We start from the raw sequence: 15,860 nt of genomic DNA, 5'->3' as shown, positions 1-15,860 counted from the left end.
GTAATGGGCTAGCCAATCTCAGTCCTGTTGTTGAGCAGTTGGGGGGAGCAGTGTGGCCAGATGGGATGAAAAATGTGCTCATTAAACCAGTCCACCTCGTGTGAGGTGCTTCAGGAACATTTCCTCAGACTGTCTCGGCAGCGGGAGCGCCAAAGCACTGAACGCCATGATCCAGTAAGGGAAGGATTCTTCAATGAAAGCAAAGTTTAAAGCACCAAGTTGTCATTTCGAGCAGAAATTGCTAATCTTGATATTTTTTTCCTTTATTTTTTTGTTCAGTTTGCAACAATTTGGTGAATAAAGTATAGAGTAAAGACGTAGTTTAATACGTTTGTAGATTTGTGATTCAGGGTGATGGTGGTTTGTCATCGAGCCTGTTTTGATCTTGCCCTTGGTTTCCTTTCTGCACAGATCATGAGGTTGTTTAAAAAAACAGCTGTAACTCTGTCCGATTAAACTTTGATGTTTAAGCATGAATGTGAATGTCAAATTTGGACTGGATGGATAGAAAATAAATAAGCCTGTTTATAAACCAGATGGAGGTGCTGGGAACGCTGTGATGCTTCTGCACCATCACAATTTCACCCTCTGTAGAGATGAGAGTCATAAAATATTTGAAGTCATAACAGGAACCCTTAGTCAACAGCACAGGAGTGAGTGAATCATAGTTCTCCACTGAGCTTGATGACTCTTGCTGATGATGCTGAGTAAGTGAGAAGTTGCTTCTTATCACCACCTCACCCCCAACACCACGCATGACAGTTAGTCTGAGGTGTTTGTGGTGACATGTTGTGATTGCCGCTACGCTTGAAAACCAAACGTCTACTTTTTGGTATCATCAGTCTAAAGGATCCTGTTCCAGAACTTTGCAGAAAATTTGTTCTGATACACATTTTCAAATCTACGTTTTATGTACTTACAGAAGTGAGAAGGTCACATGATGTAGCTTTGGGTTTCTTGATAAATGGACTGATCTTCTAAATTTACTGGAACATCTACCCTAAACCTCTATCATGCAACTGACTGTCTTGAAGGTCCTCCATCATTCTCAGTAGAGTCAGGCCGGAATTTTGTTTCATTAAATAGTTTAATTAAAGGATCATTAAATAGTTTTGGTTACGTCTGTAATGTTGTCCAGAAACACTAAACCCACTGACAGTGAAGTAACACTGAATATATTGTTACTGTGGCACCTGCCCGGGGGGGGTTGGGGTATATAAAGCCAAATTGATCTGAAGAGTCATTTCTCTAAGTTGATGTGTTGAAGGCAGGAAAAATGGGCAAGTCTAAGGCTCTGAAGAAACAAGGACCAGATTGTGATGTCTAGACGACTGGGTTAGAGCAACTCAAAAAAACTGCAGCTCTTGTAGGATTTCACCAGTTTGCAGTGGTCAGGACATACCAAGAGTGCTCCAAGGAAGGAGAACTGGTGGACCGGAGACAGGGTCATGGGTGGGTCAGAGTGCCCATGCTGATCTGTGTCCTCCACCAAACCCTCCTACAATAAGCACATGAGCATCAGCATTGGACCATGAAGTAATGGAAAAGGCCTGGTCTGAAGAAGCATGTTTTTTCTTACATTAAAAAAATGTAAAAAACTCCTACGCCTTGGTCACAATCCAGGGCATACTGTCTTCTTACCTGGGGATGACATGGCACCAGGATGCACCATGGGAGCGATTGGAGACAGTGTGATGTTCAGACAGATCTCGTTGCTTTGCTATTTAAAGAAACTTCTTCAAGTTCATGTGGAACAGGTGAGATCCATCAGTCCCACCAGAACACGTTGTTGGTTGTCGGACAAAATTTGATGGTCCATTCTTAAATGCTTGATCATGTTTGATAATGAAAGAAATTAAACGTGCTTGATTAGGTATTTATGAAGCACAGTCTGCCTGAGTGATGAGAGCAGCATTTCTTCTCTCCATCGTAGGTGACAGTCGTGTGCCAGCGTCCAGATGCCCTGATAAAGTAGTGCTTATCTCGTTTTAAATTAGCACTAATCTCATTCGATTATCAGAGAAAGACCACAGAGCTGATAGCGTTCTCTAAACTCTTTGTTCAGAGATACAGAAGAGCGCCCTCTGGGCATAAGGACAGGAAGTTCACCGTGCTCCACAGTGGCATCGGGGTCCTGTGAGCCTGCAGCCCCGCGTGGGTTCACTGCTGAGGTTAGAGAGACTGTAGACGTGCTAAAGGCTTAAGAGCAGGTAGACGTGACACACGTGAGCTGTCCAGTGCATTTACGCCTCTTTTACATTTGAGTAAAGAGTACAGTATACAGAGGGAGGGAGAGGAAGAACAAAAGGAAAGAGATAAAGAAGAAGGGAAGAGAGGGTTCCTTCTCATCTGGTCTCTCAGCTAATATATCAGATTTGACTTGTTCCTGAATAAACCTGCTTCGGGGAAATGATGTGACAGGCTCGTTTCCATAAACTAATTTAAACTTCCATCAGGAGAAAAGTCACACGCTAGCAACTCACCTCTCATTAATATGTGCTGAGCTGGGACTCGTGCTTCCATTACACACACACACACACACACACATGCATGCATATGTACACGTACTCTCTATCAGATTGTACATCACCTAATGAATATTGATTTACTACTAATACACACACACACACACACACACACACACACACACACACACACTCATCAACAGCAGCAACCACTCTGTTTATTCATTAGACAGATGTTCTCGTAATTATCAAGTATGTGTGTGTGTGTGTGTGTGTGTGTGTGTGTGTGTTTTATTATTTATTTAAGCATGGTGGAGGACCAGATAAGACCTTCTCTCTTCTTCTGTAATTTACTTTCCACCCAAGTGAAGTTTGTTAGACGGAGAATCGATTCAGCGGTTTACCCAGAAGGCATTGCTCGATTTCTGACACACTTTCCCTTTTTTGAAATGGTCACAGAAGCAGTAAAAAAATAAACCTCATTTATAAAAATAAATTCTGATGTGACTTCCTTTAAAATGTCCTTTTTTATACTGTTATTCCTTTTTAACTGCTGCGCTGGTTCCTAGATCTTTCCACCAGGTCTTTAACACACCAGTGCGGCTCTGTGGCCGATTTAAGGAAATACAGCTGGAATTAGTGCTGTAAAGTCTTTTAACTCAGATTTTATTTAATTTTTTTCATATTTTTTACAATGATTATGTTTTTGTTTGTTTTTTTTCGCCGTGGAACTCTCCAGCCTCTTTCTTATTGTTGAATCATGAACACTGACCTTAACTGAGACGAGCGAGGCCTGCAGGTCTTTAGATGATGTTCTGGGTTCTTTTATGAGCTCCTGGATGAGGCGTCATCGTGTTCACTCTTGGAGTAATTTCGGTCAGCTGGCCGCTCCTGGGAAGGTTCACTGCTGGTCCAAATTTTCTCCATTTGTGTATAGCGTAGTCCCGAAGCCTTACAAATGTCCCTGTAACCCTTTCCATACTTACACATGTCACTTACTTTGCTTTCCATTTGTTCTTGAATAATTTTTAGATCGTGTTACTTTTTTAGATCTTTTATCGTGCTTCAGTGTCACACAGGTTCTATTAAAGCGATTTTGATTCATCTGGTCTGGCAGTAATCAGGCCTGGGTGTGGCAGGAGAACTTTAACTCCGATTTATTTTTTAAATGTGGCTAATCAAAGTTTGTTTATAAATTTGTTCGATGATCTGAATCATTTAAATGCAAAAAAAAGTACTTTTCAGTTGATATGCACAGCTCAGGAAAAAGATGGTTTGTGTCCCTCCATCTTCCTCCTCATTACGTCATTACGGTCCAGAAGTTTCCTCCAGTAAATTGCAGTGAGCTCGTTTTTTTTTTTTCAGAGCTGTACATATAGTATGTGTGTGTATATATATATATATATCCATACTGTATCAATCAATCCATTGATCCATCAATAAATTAACACGTTCTCTTAAAGAGCTGCTCAAATGCTTTTTCTTTTCCTTCTTTCGTCTCTCTGATCTGCCTCCCTCGCTCACTGCTGAACTGTCACCCCTGTATTTCTGCACTGCATGAGACAGACGTGTTGTGCACTTTGCACCTCGTCAGACGCGACACTTTATTTATTTATTACTGTTGGCGGGTGCTGGGTGACGGGCGCTCTACCACTGCGTTTGTAGCGATGAATACGAGCAGTGTTTGTGTTTCCTCTCTTCTGAGGCATGTTGTGCATTACCGCATGTGATTGAGGTGCCAATCTGTAGAATAAAACAATAATACAACCATGAGGACGTTACTCTCTGGATTAGAATCTCTTTATATAGAGAGTGGGCTCTGAGCCAGTGCAGATCGGTCCAATTACTCAGTTAAGCACATGAAGAGCATCCTGCTGGAACATCACAATATAAAGAGAAGAAATGAACGCTGTTTTATTGAGAAGGTCAGACGGGCCTGATGTCACTGTCACGTATCTGCTGTTGGAAATCCACTGGAACGTGTGTTCTGTAAAAGTCCATCACTCCTGAGTGAACAATCTGAACAGTCATGATGTCACAATAACACGATTATACTGTATTGATGAGACTCAGTTGAACATTTGAACTGTTCAAACGTTTTAAAGAAGTTCAAGCACAAGGCAGTTGGATAACTTGTCGCCGCAAGAGACACATCCATGTGTGTGTGAACCGTACACACACTCATTCACCAACACCACTCACACATTACATGAACTCGGCTGGGAGTTATCGCCACATCACACCGCACATTTCAAAAAAATAATAAATCAAACATTGCGATGAAACACATACCCAGTACATGAGTAATATTTTGGATGACTACTTTACTTCTATTTGAGTAATATTATTTTTTTTATATTTAATATTATTTCGGAGAACAGCTACTCTACTCTTGCGTACATTTTTTGGCTGCTCTACCCACCCCTGAGTCAGTTTGGAGTTCCTGGGAGGCCGGGGTTTCGGACGTGAATCAGACAGGCAGTCCGATCTTGGCTCCGACGTTCTGAGAAAACTTCCTACCTTGATGGTGTCCAAGCTCTAGTGGAACACTGGGATAAGTGCATTAGTGTATCAGGAGACCAAAAGTCCCACTTTGACTCGAACGCCCCCCATAACTACACTGTAGGGAGTAAAGTGTAAGGGGTCACCTCTGCTGAAAGTCGAAGCTGATGTCAGACTCAGGTGTCGAGAACGCGCGGCCACTGAGTCATGATGAACCGAAGGACAATAAAAGCGAGATCTCGTCCTCTGAGCGACTGACTAGTGTTGCCATGGCGATGACTGACTTCATCTGCGTGATTGTTATCGCTGTCATGTGGGGCGTGAGTGGAGCGTCCTGAACACTGATCTGTGTGTGTGATAGAAAAACGTGCCCGCTTTAACTGTAACAGTAGTGTTTATGATGAGCGCTGTGTGACAGTCCATCACTCCCGCTTGTTCATTCAGTGTTTTAATGTTTGTTGTTACATCGTTTCTGAAATGTTATTTTATACAGCTCGAATCTCAGTGTGGTGTGAAAGAGCAGACTACAGAAATGTGTACGGATGTACTGTACGAACGTTGTTTTTATGCTGCAGATATAGACGAGTGCACCATGCACACACACACCTGCTGGAACGACTCGGTGTGTGTGAACCTGCCTGGAACCTTCGATTGCGTGTGTGCCGACGGCCCAGAGTGCACCGGGGACTGTGTACAGGGTGAGGAGCTAAAACACAACGGACAGGAGTGGAGCCTCAATCACGATCACTGCACCGTCTGCACCTGTAAGGTAAATCCCTCACACACACACACACACACACACACACACATGTTAGGAGCATGTAAACTCTGGGGATTTATTCTAGAGAAGATGAGTGTGTGCTGAATGTTGAATGTGATACATAATGCACCTGGATATCAGGACATCAATATTGTATGTGTGTGTGTGTGTGTGTGTGTGTGTGTGTGTGTAGGACGGGAGGGTGTACTGCAGGCGGAGAGTGTGTGACTGTGACGCTCCTGACCTGGATCTGTCCTGCTGTCCAGAGTGTGACACACGCCAGAGCAGTCTGTGTGTTCATCAGAGCGGACACACACTTTACCACAGCGGAGAATCCTGGATCTATAATTGCCAGCAGTGTCAATGCCTGGTACATACACACACACACACACACACACAGCTCTCTCTCTCTCAGAGCCCTTTTACTATAACTTGTACAGCTAAAGCTTGTGTTAATGAGCATGAATTAATAGTATACACTAGCTTTCCATTTAACACTGTTTGGGATTCGACCCCAGAACCCTGAAGTTAACAGTGTGTGTCCGGTTCCTGACAGTCCCGATATTCTGCACCACTTGATCCATTTGAGGACAGGCAGCCGTAAATGGTTCATTATGGACGGGTCAGTGTGGACCAACAGACCACACACACACACACACACACACACACCTCACAGCAGAACAACAATTTACTGTCTGTCTGTCCACAAATGGATCAAATGTCTTCCTCGCTGTAGGTGCTGAAAATTCACTGCACCATCATCTTGTGGATCTGCTCGTCCTGAGGTTCCGTCTCGCTGTGAGATCACTCGTCCTCTTGTCTGGTTTTATTGCCCCAGGAGGTTCACAGGAGGTGTGCATCTGCCCCTTTCCACAGCTCATTTGCCCACTTTGACATGTCATGTGGTGTTGTAGCATGCTTCCTGTTTGTCTGCACTGGAACAGTTTAGGAACTTGAAGAGGTTTCTGAAAATGCTCCTGTATAACCCATAGAGTTTTTAATTATGGAGGAAATTGAGTTTTTTTTTTTCTATCTGGCTTCCCCTTTAGAATTGGCGGTGCCAGAGCTAACCCAAAGCCAGGGGCCGATGCCTGTGTGAGCAAGAGGGAGGAGGAAACGTGCGTCCTCAAGCTCTCTGGTTACAAACCAGTTTACTCAGAATTAATGCATTACACGACCAAAAGTCTGTGGACACCTGACCGTCACAGACATATACAGTATGGTTCCTCCCTACAGACATGCATTTGTGCAGAAGGTCTTCCTGGCTGTAGTGTTACAGTTCCCCTTTCACTGGGCCACACCTGTTTCAGCGTGACAATGACACGCCCGGCTGTAGGCCGCTCAGTGCCACTGCTCTTCTGTGCCCCAGCTTTTCACTCCGCTGCCTTTACATCGTACCTGTTCCTTCCCAGCAGGCTCTGCAGCCGTATCTGCTGTTTGCTTTCACCTGAAGGAAGGTGAAGAATGGACAGAAGCACTTTCATACCCTGACACTCTGTGGCACCGTGCTGTAGTGTAGATCACGGCTCGGTGTGTGTGTCCTGGATGGACAGGTTCCAAATAATAAGCTCACATTTATCGTCCTAAAAATTTATCGTCCATAAACTTGATTTAGGTCTGTACCGTGGTTCTTTTGTGTGGAAATTCAGGTATCAACATCCTGACCCCCAAAACCAATTGTTTGTTAATTAACTTTTCATTTATATATATTTGTATTTGAGTTGGTAAAATGTTTCTGTTCCCTGGTGATGCTCTAAATAATTTACACAGTGGCAGCAGCACAATGTCCTGTGTGATTGGAGCAAATTATCTGTTGTTTGTTTAGAATTGTGACAGAATTTTAAATATATATATAATAATTATATTAAATCTTTTTTTTTAATTGTGATATCAACAGAATTGTAATCCACATAATGTGATAAGATCATATGGTCTGGTCCCTGGTGATTCTCATCCCTACTATTTAACGAGCATCTCCATTAGAGACGTGCAATTTAATGGCTTCCGTGATTTAGTCAATCTTTTGTTGGTTTATTAAATCAGTTTAATTAATAGGCCGTTTTTTATTAAGAAAAGATTTACACTTTCTAAATGATTTAGGACAAACTAGCCAATGTTAAATTCTCTGAAATTAATGAAGTCTTAATATAAATAAATAAATATATAAAAATAAAGAAATTAATAAATAGCACTTTTGCTTCCTCAACATATGAACGAGTTCCATTCAGAGAGTTTGTTCGTAAGTATAATTTGTTTGTAAGTCCAACAAACATTGTCTAGGTACCTAGGAAACTAACATGTTCCATGATCCTGTTCTTTAGAATCGTGCCAATGTTTAAACGAGTAAGTAATGAGTGATGTCTGCCATCCTCTCACCTCGCTTCATTCTCTTGAATATTTTCACTTCTGTCTCGCAGTACATGTCATCGCCGCTTCTTTTACGCTGGCTTACGGACAATCTGGGACGCATGCAGCATGCATATGACAATGTACGCTGGTCATGTGATCTAACCTTCACGATTCAACGTGTGTAAACGCATGTCCGTTTCTTCGAAAGTTTGTAACACAAATGTTCGTATGTAGGTGACTTACTGTATCATGACATTTAAACAGCATTTGAACGATTAGTCGACACCTTTAGTCGAGTGGAATGGACAGTCTACCCATAATTCACAGCTTTATTCTCTTCCACAGGCCGGTTAAGGTCATGTGTCTTATTCAGTAACACAGCCGTATCGATACTATTAGTAAGTCAGAAGCAGAACGCCATCACGCGGATCTTAACTCTCAGGATTAGGGAGCTTTACTGAGCGTCCTGAATTCGCTCTCCATAAGATGAGAGAAAAGAAAGACTATAAAACCCCAACGTCTGCGGCGTGTTAACTACCCCGAACGTTCACCCGTGATACCGCTGTACACACGGAAATGGAAATCATTTATCGCTGAAATAACCTTTAAGTCGAGTCACTTTAGCTTCACACCCACCACGAGGCGAACGTCAACTTCCTCTGTGTTAAAGTTTATCCGTGTTTTTCTCAGTAATCCTTACGTAATTCCATTTGCAGGTAAATTAATCTGAATAACATTCACATGGCTGATCTGCACAGCTGTGGCTTCCTTTTAAATTATATTTCAGAGCAACATGATTCAGTGCAACGTGTTTCTGCGTCAGTAACGAGCCCAGGTGCCGAACATCAGGAGTCAGAACCTCCTGTGACCCGAATGATGGTTGTTTATTGGCGCTGTCGCTCAGTGGGGCAGGTTTAATATGCAGACTATTGATCACTGCTCCTGTAGTTCACCTATAAACACGTTTCTGTTGAATAAGAAAAAGCATAATAATAATAATAGCGGTAATGATAATGATAGTAATAATAATAACCAGACTAACGTACTAATGGTTTTACATGACATGTTTTATTCTTTCTTCAAAAATGAAGGGCATCTCTGCACCTCACCTCGTTCTGAAAGCGTCTGTCTGGTGTGTGTGTGTGTGTGTGTGTGTGTGTGTGTGCCGTGGCCTTTCTGCCAGAGTTCACCGCGGCTTCATGGTGGGCTGCCAGATTTTGCAATTAACTCTGTTCTGTGATGCTACAGTGCGCCGCAGAATGAGGGGAAAACTCCTGTAATTGCTGCTATCTGTGTAAGTGCAGAGCGGTTTGTGGGAGCAGAAAGTAGGTCAAACAGTGCAGTGATTCATCTCTTTCACCGCTCAGCCTGCAAAAACCACACCATCTGTTTCCTCCGTGTCTTTCTGTTTTACGCTCTTCTTCTCCACACCCACTCGAGACACTTTTGACAGACCTCCTGTGCAGTTTCCTCATCTGCAGACGTAGCTCACGGGAGTGATGTTCACGTCGTTTTAGAGTTCTCCTAGATATCTTCTTAATCATCGAGCAGAAACTCAGAAAGCAGGAAGATGTCGATAGCCTCGTCCACATGTAGCTCGTTAAAGGACCCGTGAGCTGCCTAGACAGACGGCTTCTTCTCTAGTAATCAAATTACCAGGCAACGATCTACACACAGTTTCAACCTCCACCTACTGTATGATGTTTGGCAAATGAGGATTAAACTCTTGTACACCCAAACAGAAACACATCTCTTATCAGAGAGCCCCTGAGGAGTATCGCCGCGTTAGCGCTGGCTCCACGAATAGGACTGGCGTGTTGGGGTGACGTTTTATTTGAAGCTGTTCTGGACTGTGAGAGATCTAGAGATGTGTTAATTACGCCCGCTTCCTGCCAGGCAGCAGCTCGTGCTGGGGATCCTCAGGGGACGTGTGGAGAGGACACGTGGTAGTGGTGGTGTGTGTGTGTGTGTGTGTGTGTGTGTGGATGATGCAAGTCGTAGTAGCTGTGTCTGAAACTTTCTGAACTAAACCATAAATGGGACACGTTACGGCTTTGATGAGCAGAAAAACAAACCGCCGACATGAACAGACATCAGCCGTGAGCTTGACAATGCAGAGACGATAAACACAGCCGCCAAACTTCTCTCCTCTCACTGCAGTGCTTCTATCTCGCGGAGACTTTGTAAATGTTTTCATGCCTAGCGGTAAGAATGCATAAATATTTAGGTTTTCCCGAGAGTCCAAGATAAAGAAATCGCCCATGCACTCTTTTTGGGAAGGGTGTGGCCTTTCACAGTCACTCTAGTCCTATGTCCTTGTACCTGTGAGCTCATGTGACTGTATGTAGAAGAGAGCAGATATCACTTCCCTCCAAGTTTAAACATAAATAATCTGATTTATTGGAACAATCTTCACAAACTGTCCCAAAAAAACAACATCTGGAGGATGGAGGGATGGATGATGCAAGGAGTGGAAATGTTACTGAGTGAACAAACAGTGTGATGCCCACAGTTCTCCTGCAGCATCACTTCCAATGAATCAATGAAGACAGTCAACGAAAATATTGGCACCCTGGGTGAAGGTGAAAAATCTCACTTGTGAACTTAAACGAGTTGTAACTGTGGTGTATTTACTGCAGTTAGCCGTCAAACAACCAACGCTCAGGACCAGCAGGAGGAGTAGAGGACGCACAAATAACGTAAATTGAAACGTAAATAACGTAAATTCCTTTTTTTTTACTCTAAAGGAAGTTTTTGCTTTAACTAGTTAGATAACACCAGTGCGCCCGTGTGCGGCCCTTTCTTTTGTGGACTTTTTTCAGTGATTGGATTTCTTTAGGATCAGACCAGATATGCTGATCTGTGCTCCCAGTGGGCATGGGTGAGCCAATCATCAATATTAATCTGTTAATGTTATGGCTGATCGCTGTGTATATCCATACATGGTCATAAAGTAAAAATAAAATAAAGATGAAAGTTTTTGGTCGACACTTCCTCTTGACAGACACTGGTCCTTCAGAATTGCTTAAAATGGTTCATGGTGTCTTGTAAAAAGTCTGGAAGTGTTCCAACCACCAGTTCAGGAGAGACTTCTTGTTTTGTGAGGAGCATCTGGTCATCCGCACTGCACAAGGGACTCTGGACTGGTGGGAAACAGTGAACAGATGAAGCTGGTGAGATCCAGCAGTTCTTGGATCTCATGGTTGTTTTCCGTCAAACTAGTGTTTAAATAGAGCATATGCAGAATTAAACAATGTGATGTGAACCTTGTAGGGCATCGTGTAATAGTAATAATAAATATAATTGCAAGCAACGATGACGGGCCCAAGCACCCTGTGCCATCGCCACCTGTGTGCACCGCAAAACCTTTTGTAGGTTTTTTAAACGTGTTAAGACCTTCAAAAAGCCATCGCAACCCACAATATGACATAAATATTTAGGGCCCAAGCTGACATCAGCCCATGTCTACTGTTAACATTTGTGACGTGTACGTGTGTAGAATAGGCCGCAGATGCTGGACAAAAAGCATTACACTATGATGTTACTCAATGTGATGTCACACAGAAAGTTATTAATCATTTTTCAGCATAAGTTTAAGACATTATCACGGCTGGCTTGTTTGAGATATCAAAAATCCCTTCGCAATTTCACATCCTCAATGTCTTTAGATCACAACGGCCCAGTTTGGTGGCGATCGTATAAATTCCCTAAGAGGAGTATATCAAAATCCATCAGGTATGTTTGGGCAAACCACCCAAAATAACTGACTTTCTTTTGAGTTGAGCCCAGAACATGCAGTGCGAAAGTTTCGAGTTTCGAGTGCAGTTTTTGCATTTACTTTACTTCATGTGCATCACTCCGATCTCTCTCTCTCTCTCTCTCTCTCTCTCTCTCTCTCTCTCGTGTGTGTGTGTGTAGGAGGGAGAGGTGGAGTGTGTATCTCTCCTGTGTCCTGTCCTGCTGTGTAATCACTCGACCGTGTTGGAGGGGGAGTGCTGTCCTCGCTGCATTTCTGACCCGTGTGTGGATGACCTTGAACCCTCTTACCGCAGGCAGACATGTCACGACCCCGATGGCATCACACGTCTCAGCGGCGCTACGTGGAGCGATCCCGGTGCACCATGCACCACCTGTACATGCAAAGTACGCACACACTTTCTGCTTTCATTCAGATATACTGTAGGTGGCGCCATGTGCGGGTCAGGACATGATGATGTCATTTATGCTGTAAAAACCAGTTCATAACCGTACTGTACCTCCACTGGATCTCCGTCAGGTTCAGCGTGTTTACTTTAGTTATGTGAATAACTTGCTAGTTTTGAAACGTATAAGTAATTATTATTTATATAAAATGTGTTTCTCAGTAGGAAAGGTGGATCTGTCTGCTTCACTTGTCCGGTCCAGAGAAGTAGAATTTACAGAGCCTTGCAAAAGTAGAGAACATTAGTGAACAAACAGCATCATGAAGCCCAAGAAACACACCAGACAGGTCGGAGATAAAGTTTAAAGCAGGGTTATGTTATAAAAATATACATCGCAGTCAAAGTCCAGAACTAAATCTAATTGAGAATCTGTGGCGAGACTCGAACATTGCTGTTCACAGACGCTCCCCATCCATCCTGACAGAGCTTGGAGCTATTTTGCAAAGAAGACTGGCCAAAAATCTGATGGTAGAGACACTTCAAAGACCTGCAGCTGTAATTGCAAAAGTATTGACTCAAAGGGGGTGAATACAAACGCACACCACACTTTTCAAATGTTTATTTGTAAAAAAAAAACAACATAATTTTCCTTCCACTTCCCTCCTGTGCCACTTGTGTTGGTCTGTCACGTATAAGGTCCAGTAAAATACATTTACATTTCTGGTTTTAACGTGACAAAATGTGGAAAAGCTAAAGGGGTGTAAATACTTTTGCAAGGCACTGTATTTTGCATCCTAAAGTTATATTTAAATCCATCAGTCCAACAGTTAATATCGTATCGTATCGAGTGATTAAACATTGGCTAATGGAAGCGTAGCGTCTCACTTACAGTGACGTAATGTTACAGGATCTTGTGTTCGTTCTCTGAAGTAACAGATGAAGGTAAGTGCTGCCGGAGGAACGAGCCGGTTAATAAAGCTGATTAGTGTTGTGTGAGTGCGGTTGAAGGCCAGGCTTTGTAAACAGTCAGTACGACGAGAGGAACAGACTTGGATAGAATGCAGCTTTCACATCATGCCAAGTAAAGCTGATGGATGATTAGCGCTGGGATTCTGTTGTGTGTAATGAATAACGTCACACTCTGATCTCCTGCAGAACGGGAGAATCTGCTGCTCTGTCGACTTGGACTGCATCCAGAGCGATTAAACGTGTCGCCTTCTCATCGCCAAGCCTCCCCCTCCCCCTCCCCCTCCCCCTCCTCCTCCTCCTCCGTATGGACCTGACAGATTTTCAGAAGTCTTGCATTGCTGGTTTCTCCCTCCGGACCCCACCTGTGGCTCTGACGGTCACGTGCTTTGTATGACGACGTTCTGGGTTTATGGCTCCTCTTCAGCAACATTTACAGAAAGACCCACGCAGCCTGCAGTACTGTACACGTTACTGTATATCCTCATGATATCTAGCTTAACATGTCTACATTTGTTTAAAAGAAAACTAAAAATATATTGGTTTTCAAATCAAATCAAAGAGTTGTAGAGTAGTTTTTTTTTCCCCCGTAGTGTTGCTGTAGTTTAGCACTCGAGTGTTTCCCGAGCTGAGAGTCCTGATCATAACCCCTCCTGGAAAATCTGTCTGTCCGTTTGTCCCAAGAGGCAACATGTAACGTTCTGAAATCTTTCTCTTTAACTTTTACAGTAATGTTCATTTCCTTTAGTGTGTGTGTGTGTGTGTGTGTGTGTGTGTGTGTGTGTGTGTGTGTGTGTGGTTCTCAAAGATCTCCTGTGCGATCTAAAGCACCTGAGAAGGTTTGTGTCTATACAGTAAATATATAATTTGTGCATTTGCTTGCTTGTAATATGTGACATTACTAAAGAAGTATGAAACAAAATTGTCTTTTTGCTTGAACAACCCTAACTCCTCCACATTTTTACTGGTTAACTCTTGGATGTCAGTTCAGCACCAATATTACCTCCTCTTCCTTGTTCACAAAGTTCCCCCACATTTGATTTCCCCCACTGTTTGGGATTTTTAAAGCACACAGGACGGGACTGTTGATGAAGTTACAGGAGACTCTGTGAACTCAGACTCTGATTAAAGAAACTTATTCATCCAGGAGAGACACATTCTCTATTAAATCACAAAGTGTGTGTGTGTGTGTGTGTGTGTGTGTGTGTGTGTGTGTGTGTGTGTGTGTTTTAATTCAGGACTGAGCCCTCTGGACCTAAACAAGCACAGGGCTGTAAAATGTTAATGAGATCTGTAAAGTAGAGTGTAGATCATCTCGTCTGAAATCATAAATAAAATATAATAAAATTCCCTGTATATGTTTGTGATTTTCCTTTTTTTTTTTTTAAATGTACTGCACAGTTTGGCATTTTTTTCTGGCAAGATATTTAAACATATTGTTGCTCAGAGTATCGGAGGATAAAACAAGGTATTAGTATTAATACAGGTAGTCCCCGACTTACAAACATTTAAGTTATGGACGGACCGCAGATCTACGAACATTTGTAGATGTGAACAAAGTAGCTCACATGTCTTGTAAAAAAAATAGACACTGCAGTGCACCAGATATTAACAATTATAAATATATAATTTACAGTGTGTATGTGAACTGTCTTTTATGGCAGTGCGTGAAAAGGGGTCAGAGATTTATTCAAGTGGATTGGTATGTTTTATATTGTATATTCTTGTCAAAGGTGTACAACACTCACTTTATCGGGCTTAAGAACAAATCCGACTTATGAACATGCTCCCAGAACGAAACTCATTCTTAAGTTGGGGACGACCTGTACTTAATGCTTGTTAGCTCCAGATCCATGTTTCGGTTTTTTTTTCTGTTAATATTTATACACATTTATATTTTTATCAGATAAAAAGAAACACATTTGGTAAAAAATGTTTCATGCCCTTTTATGTAGTAAAACTTATTTTTATTTAAATCTTTCAATTATCTAAATTGTCATTCTGATGAAATTTTGATTTCTGAAAACATATATTATTATAACCCGCTAAATTTGTTAAGATTGCAGACATAAATATGACATGGTTACGGACACTACAGATTTTTTGGGGGAAAATATTTGCACAGAATGCTTTCATTTTAAGCAACAATTTTACAGGTCATGTGCTTCTAGAAGCTTACACCAATTTTAGTATCAATACTCATAAACAAATATAAATAATTTGCATTTTAAATGATTATTGTTTGAAGCGAGACAGTATAAGGTTGTAAAATGGTCATTTTTAATGCTCATTAAAATCATCTCTTCAAAACGGCTGAAGTTAGCAACTAAATTTTGAATTTTTTTACCTCTTGATCACTTACATGTTGCATGAACTTCGGAAAAAAGTTCTTTGTGCTACACATTTTCTGTATTATATGTATAACAAAAAATGTTTAAATCAGCACCAATACTGTTTTGGCCGTCACACGACTGTTCATGACCTAAAAAGTAAGATCTTATCTTCCTTTTTTTTTTAAACAAAAAGAAAATAAATTTGAAGTAAGAATATAATTGCACTAAAAAAAGAAAGTAAAATATATAATTTAATATATAGATATACAATCTAATATACAGGAATACAGTTACAATACAATTTAAAATAGAAATATATAAAATGCATCATGTAAAAAGTATA

At 41.8% G+C, this 15,860-nt stretch overlaps 1 protein-coding gene across 3 annotated transcripts in view; it reads left to right on the top strand.

Annotated features, from left to right (window-relative positions):
* Window positions 1-14,498, top strand: part of LOC128543324 (protein kinase C-binding protein NELL1-like) — a 209,475-nt gene extending 194,977 nt beyond the window's left edge. For all 3 annotated transcript variants that reach the window (XM_053513714.1, XM_053513713.1, XM_053513715.1), the window contains 4 exons: window positions 5,543-5,736; window positions 5,921-6,097; window positions 11,995-12,219; window positions 13,374-14,498. In XM_053513714.1, coding sequence (XP_053369689.1) covers window positions 5,543-5,736; window positions 5,921-6,097; window positions 11,995-12,219; window positions 13,374-13,424 — 647 coding nt within the window. In that variant the 3' untranslated portion in view covers window positions 13,425-14,498. The remainder of the gene's footprint in view (window positions 1-5,542; window positions 5,737-5,920; window positions 6,098-11,994; window positions 12,220-13,373) is intronic.
* Window positions 14,499-15,860: the final 1,362 nt, after the last annotated feature.

Source organism: Clarias gariepinus, chromosome 15 (genome assembly GCF_024256425.1).
Source record: "Clarias gariepinus isolate MV-2021 ecotype Netherlands chromosome 15, CGAR_prim_01v2, whole genome shotgun sequence".
In the NCBI taxonomy this organism is placed as follows: Eukaryota; Metazoa; Chordata; class Actinopteri; order Siluriformes; family Clariidae; genus Clarias; species Clarias gariepinus.
Note: the sequence above shows the minus strand (reverse complement) of the source record. Positions and strands in the feature narration are given on the sequence as shown.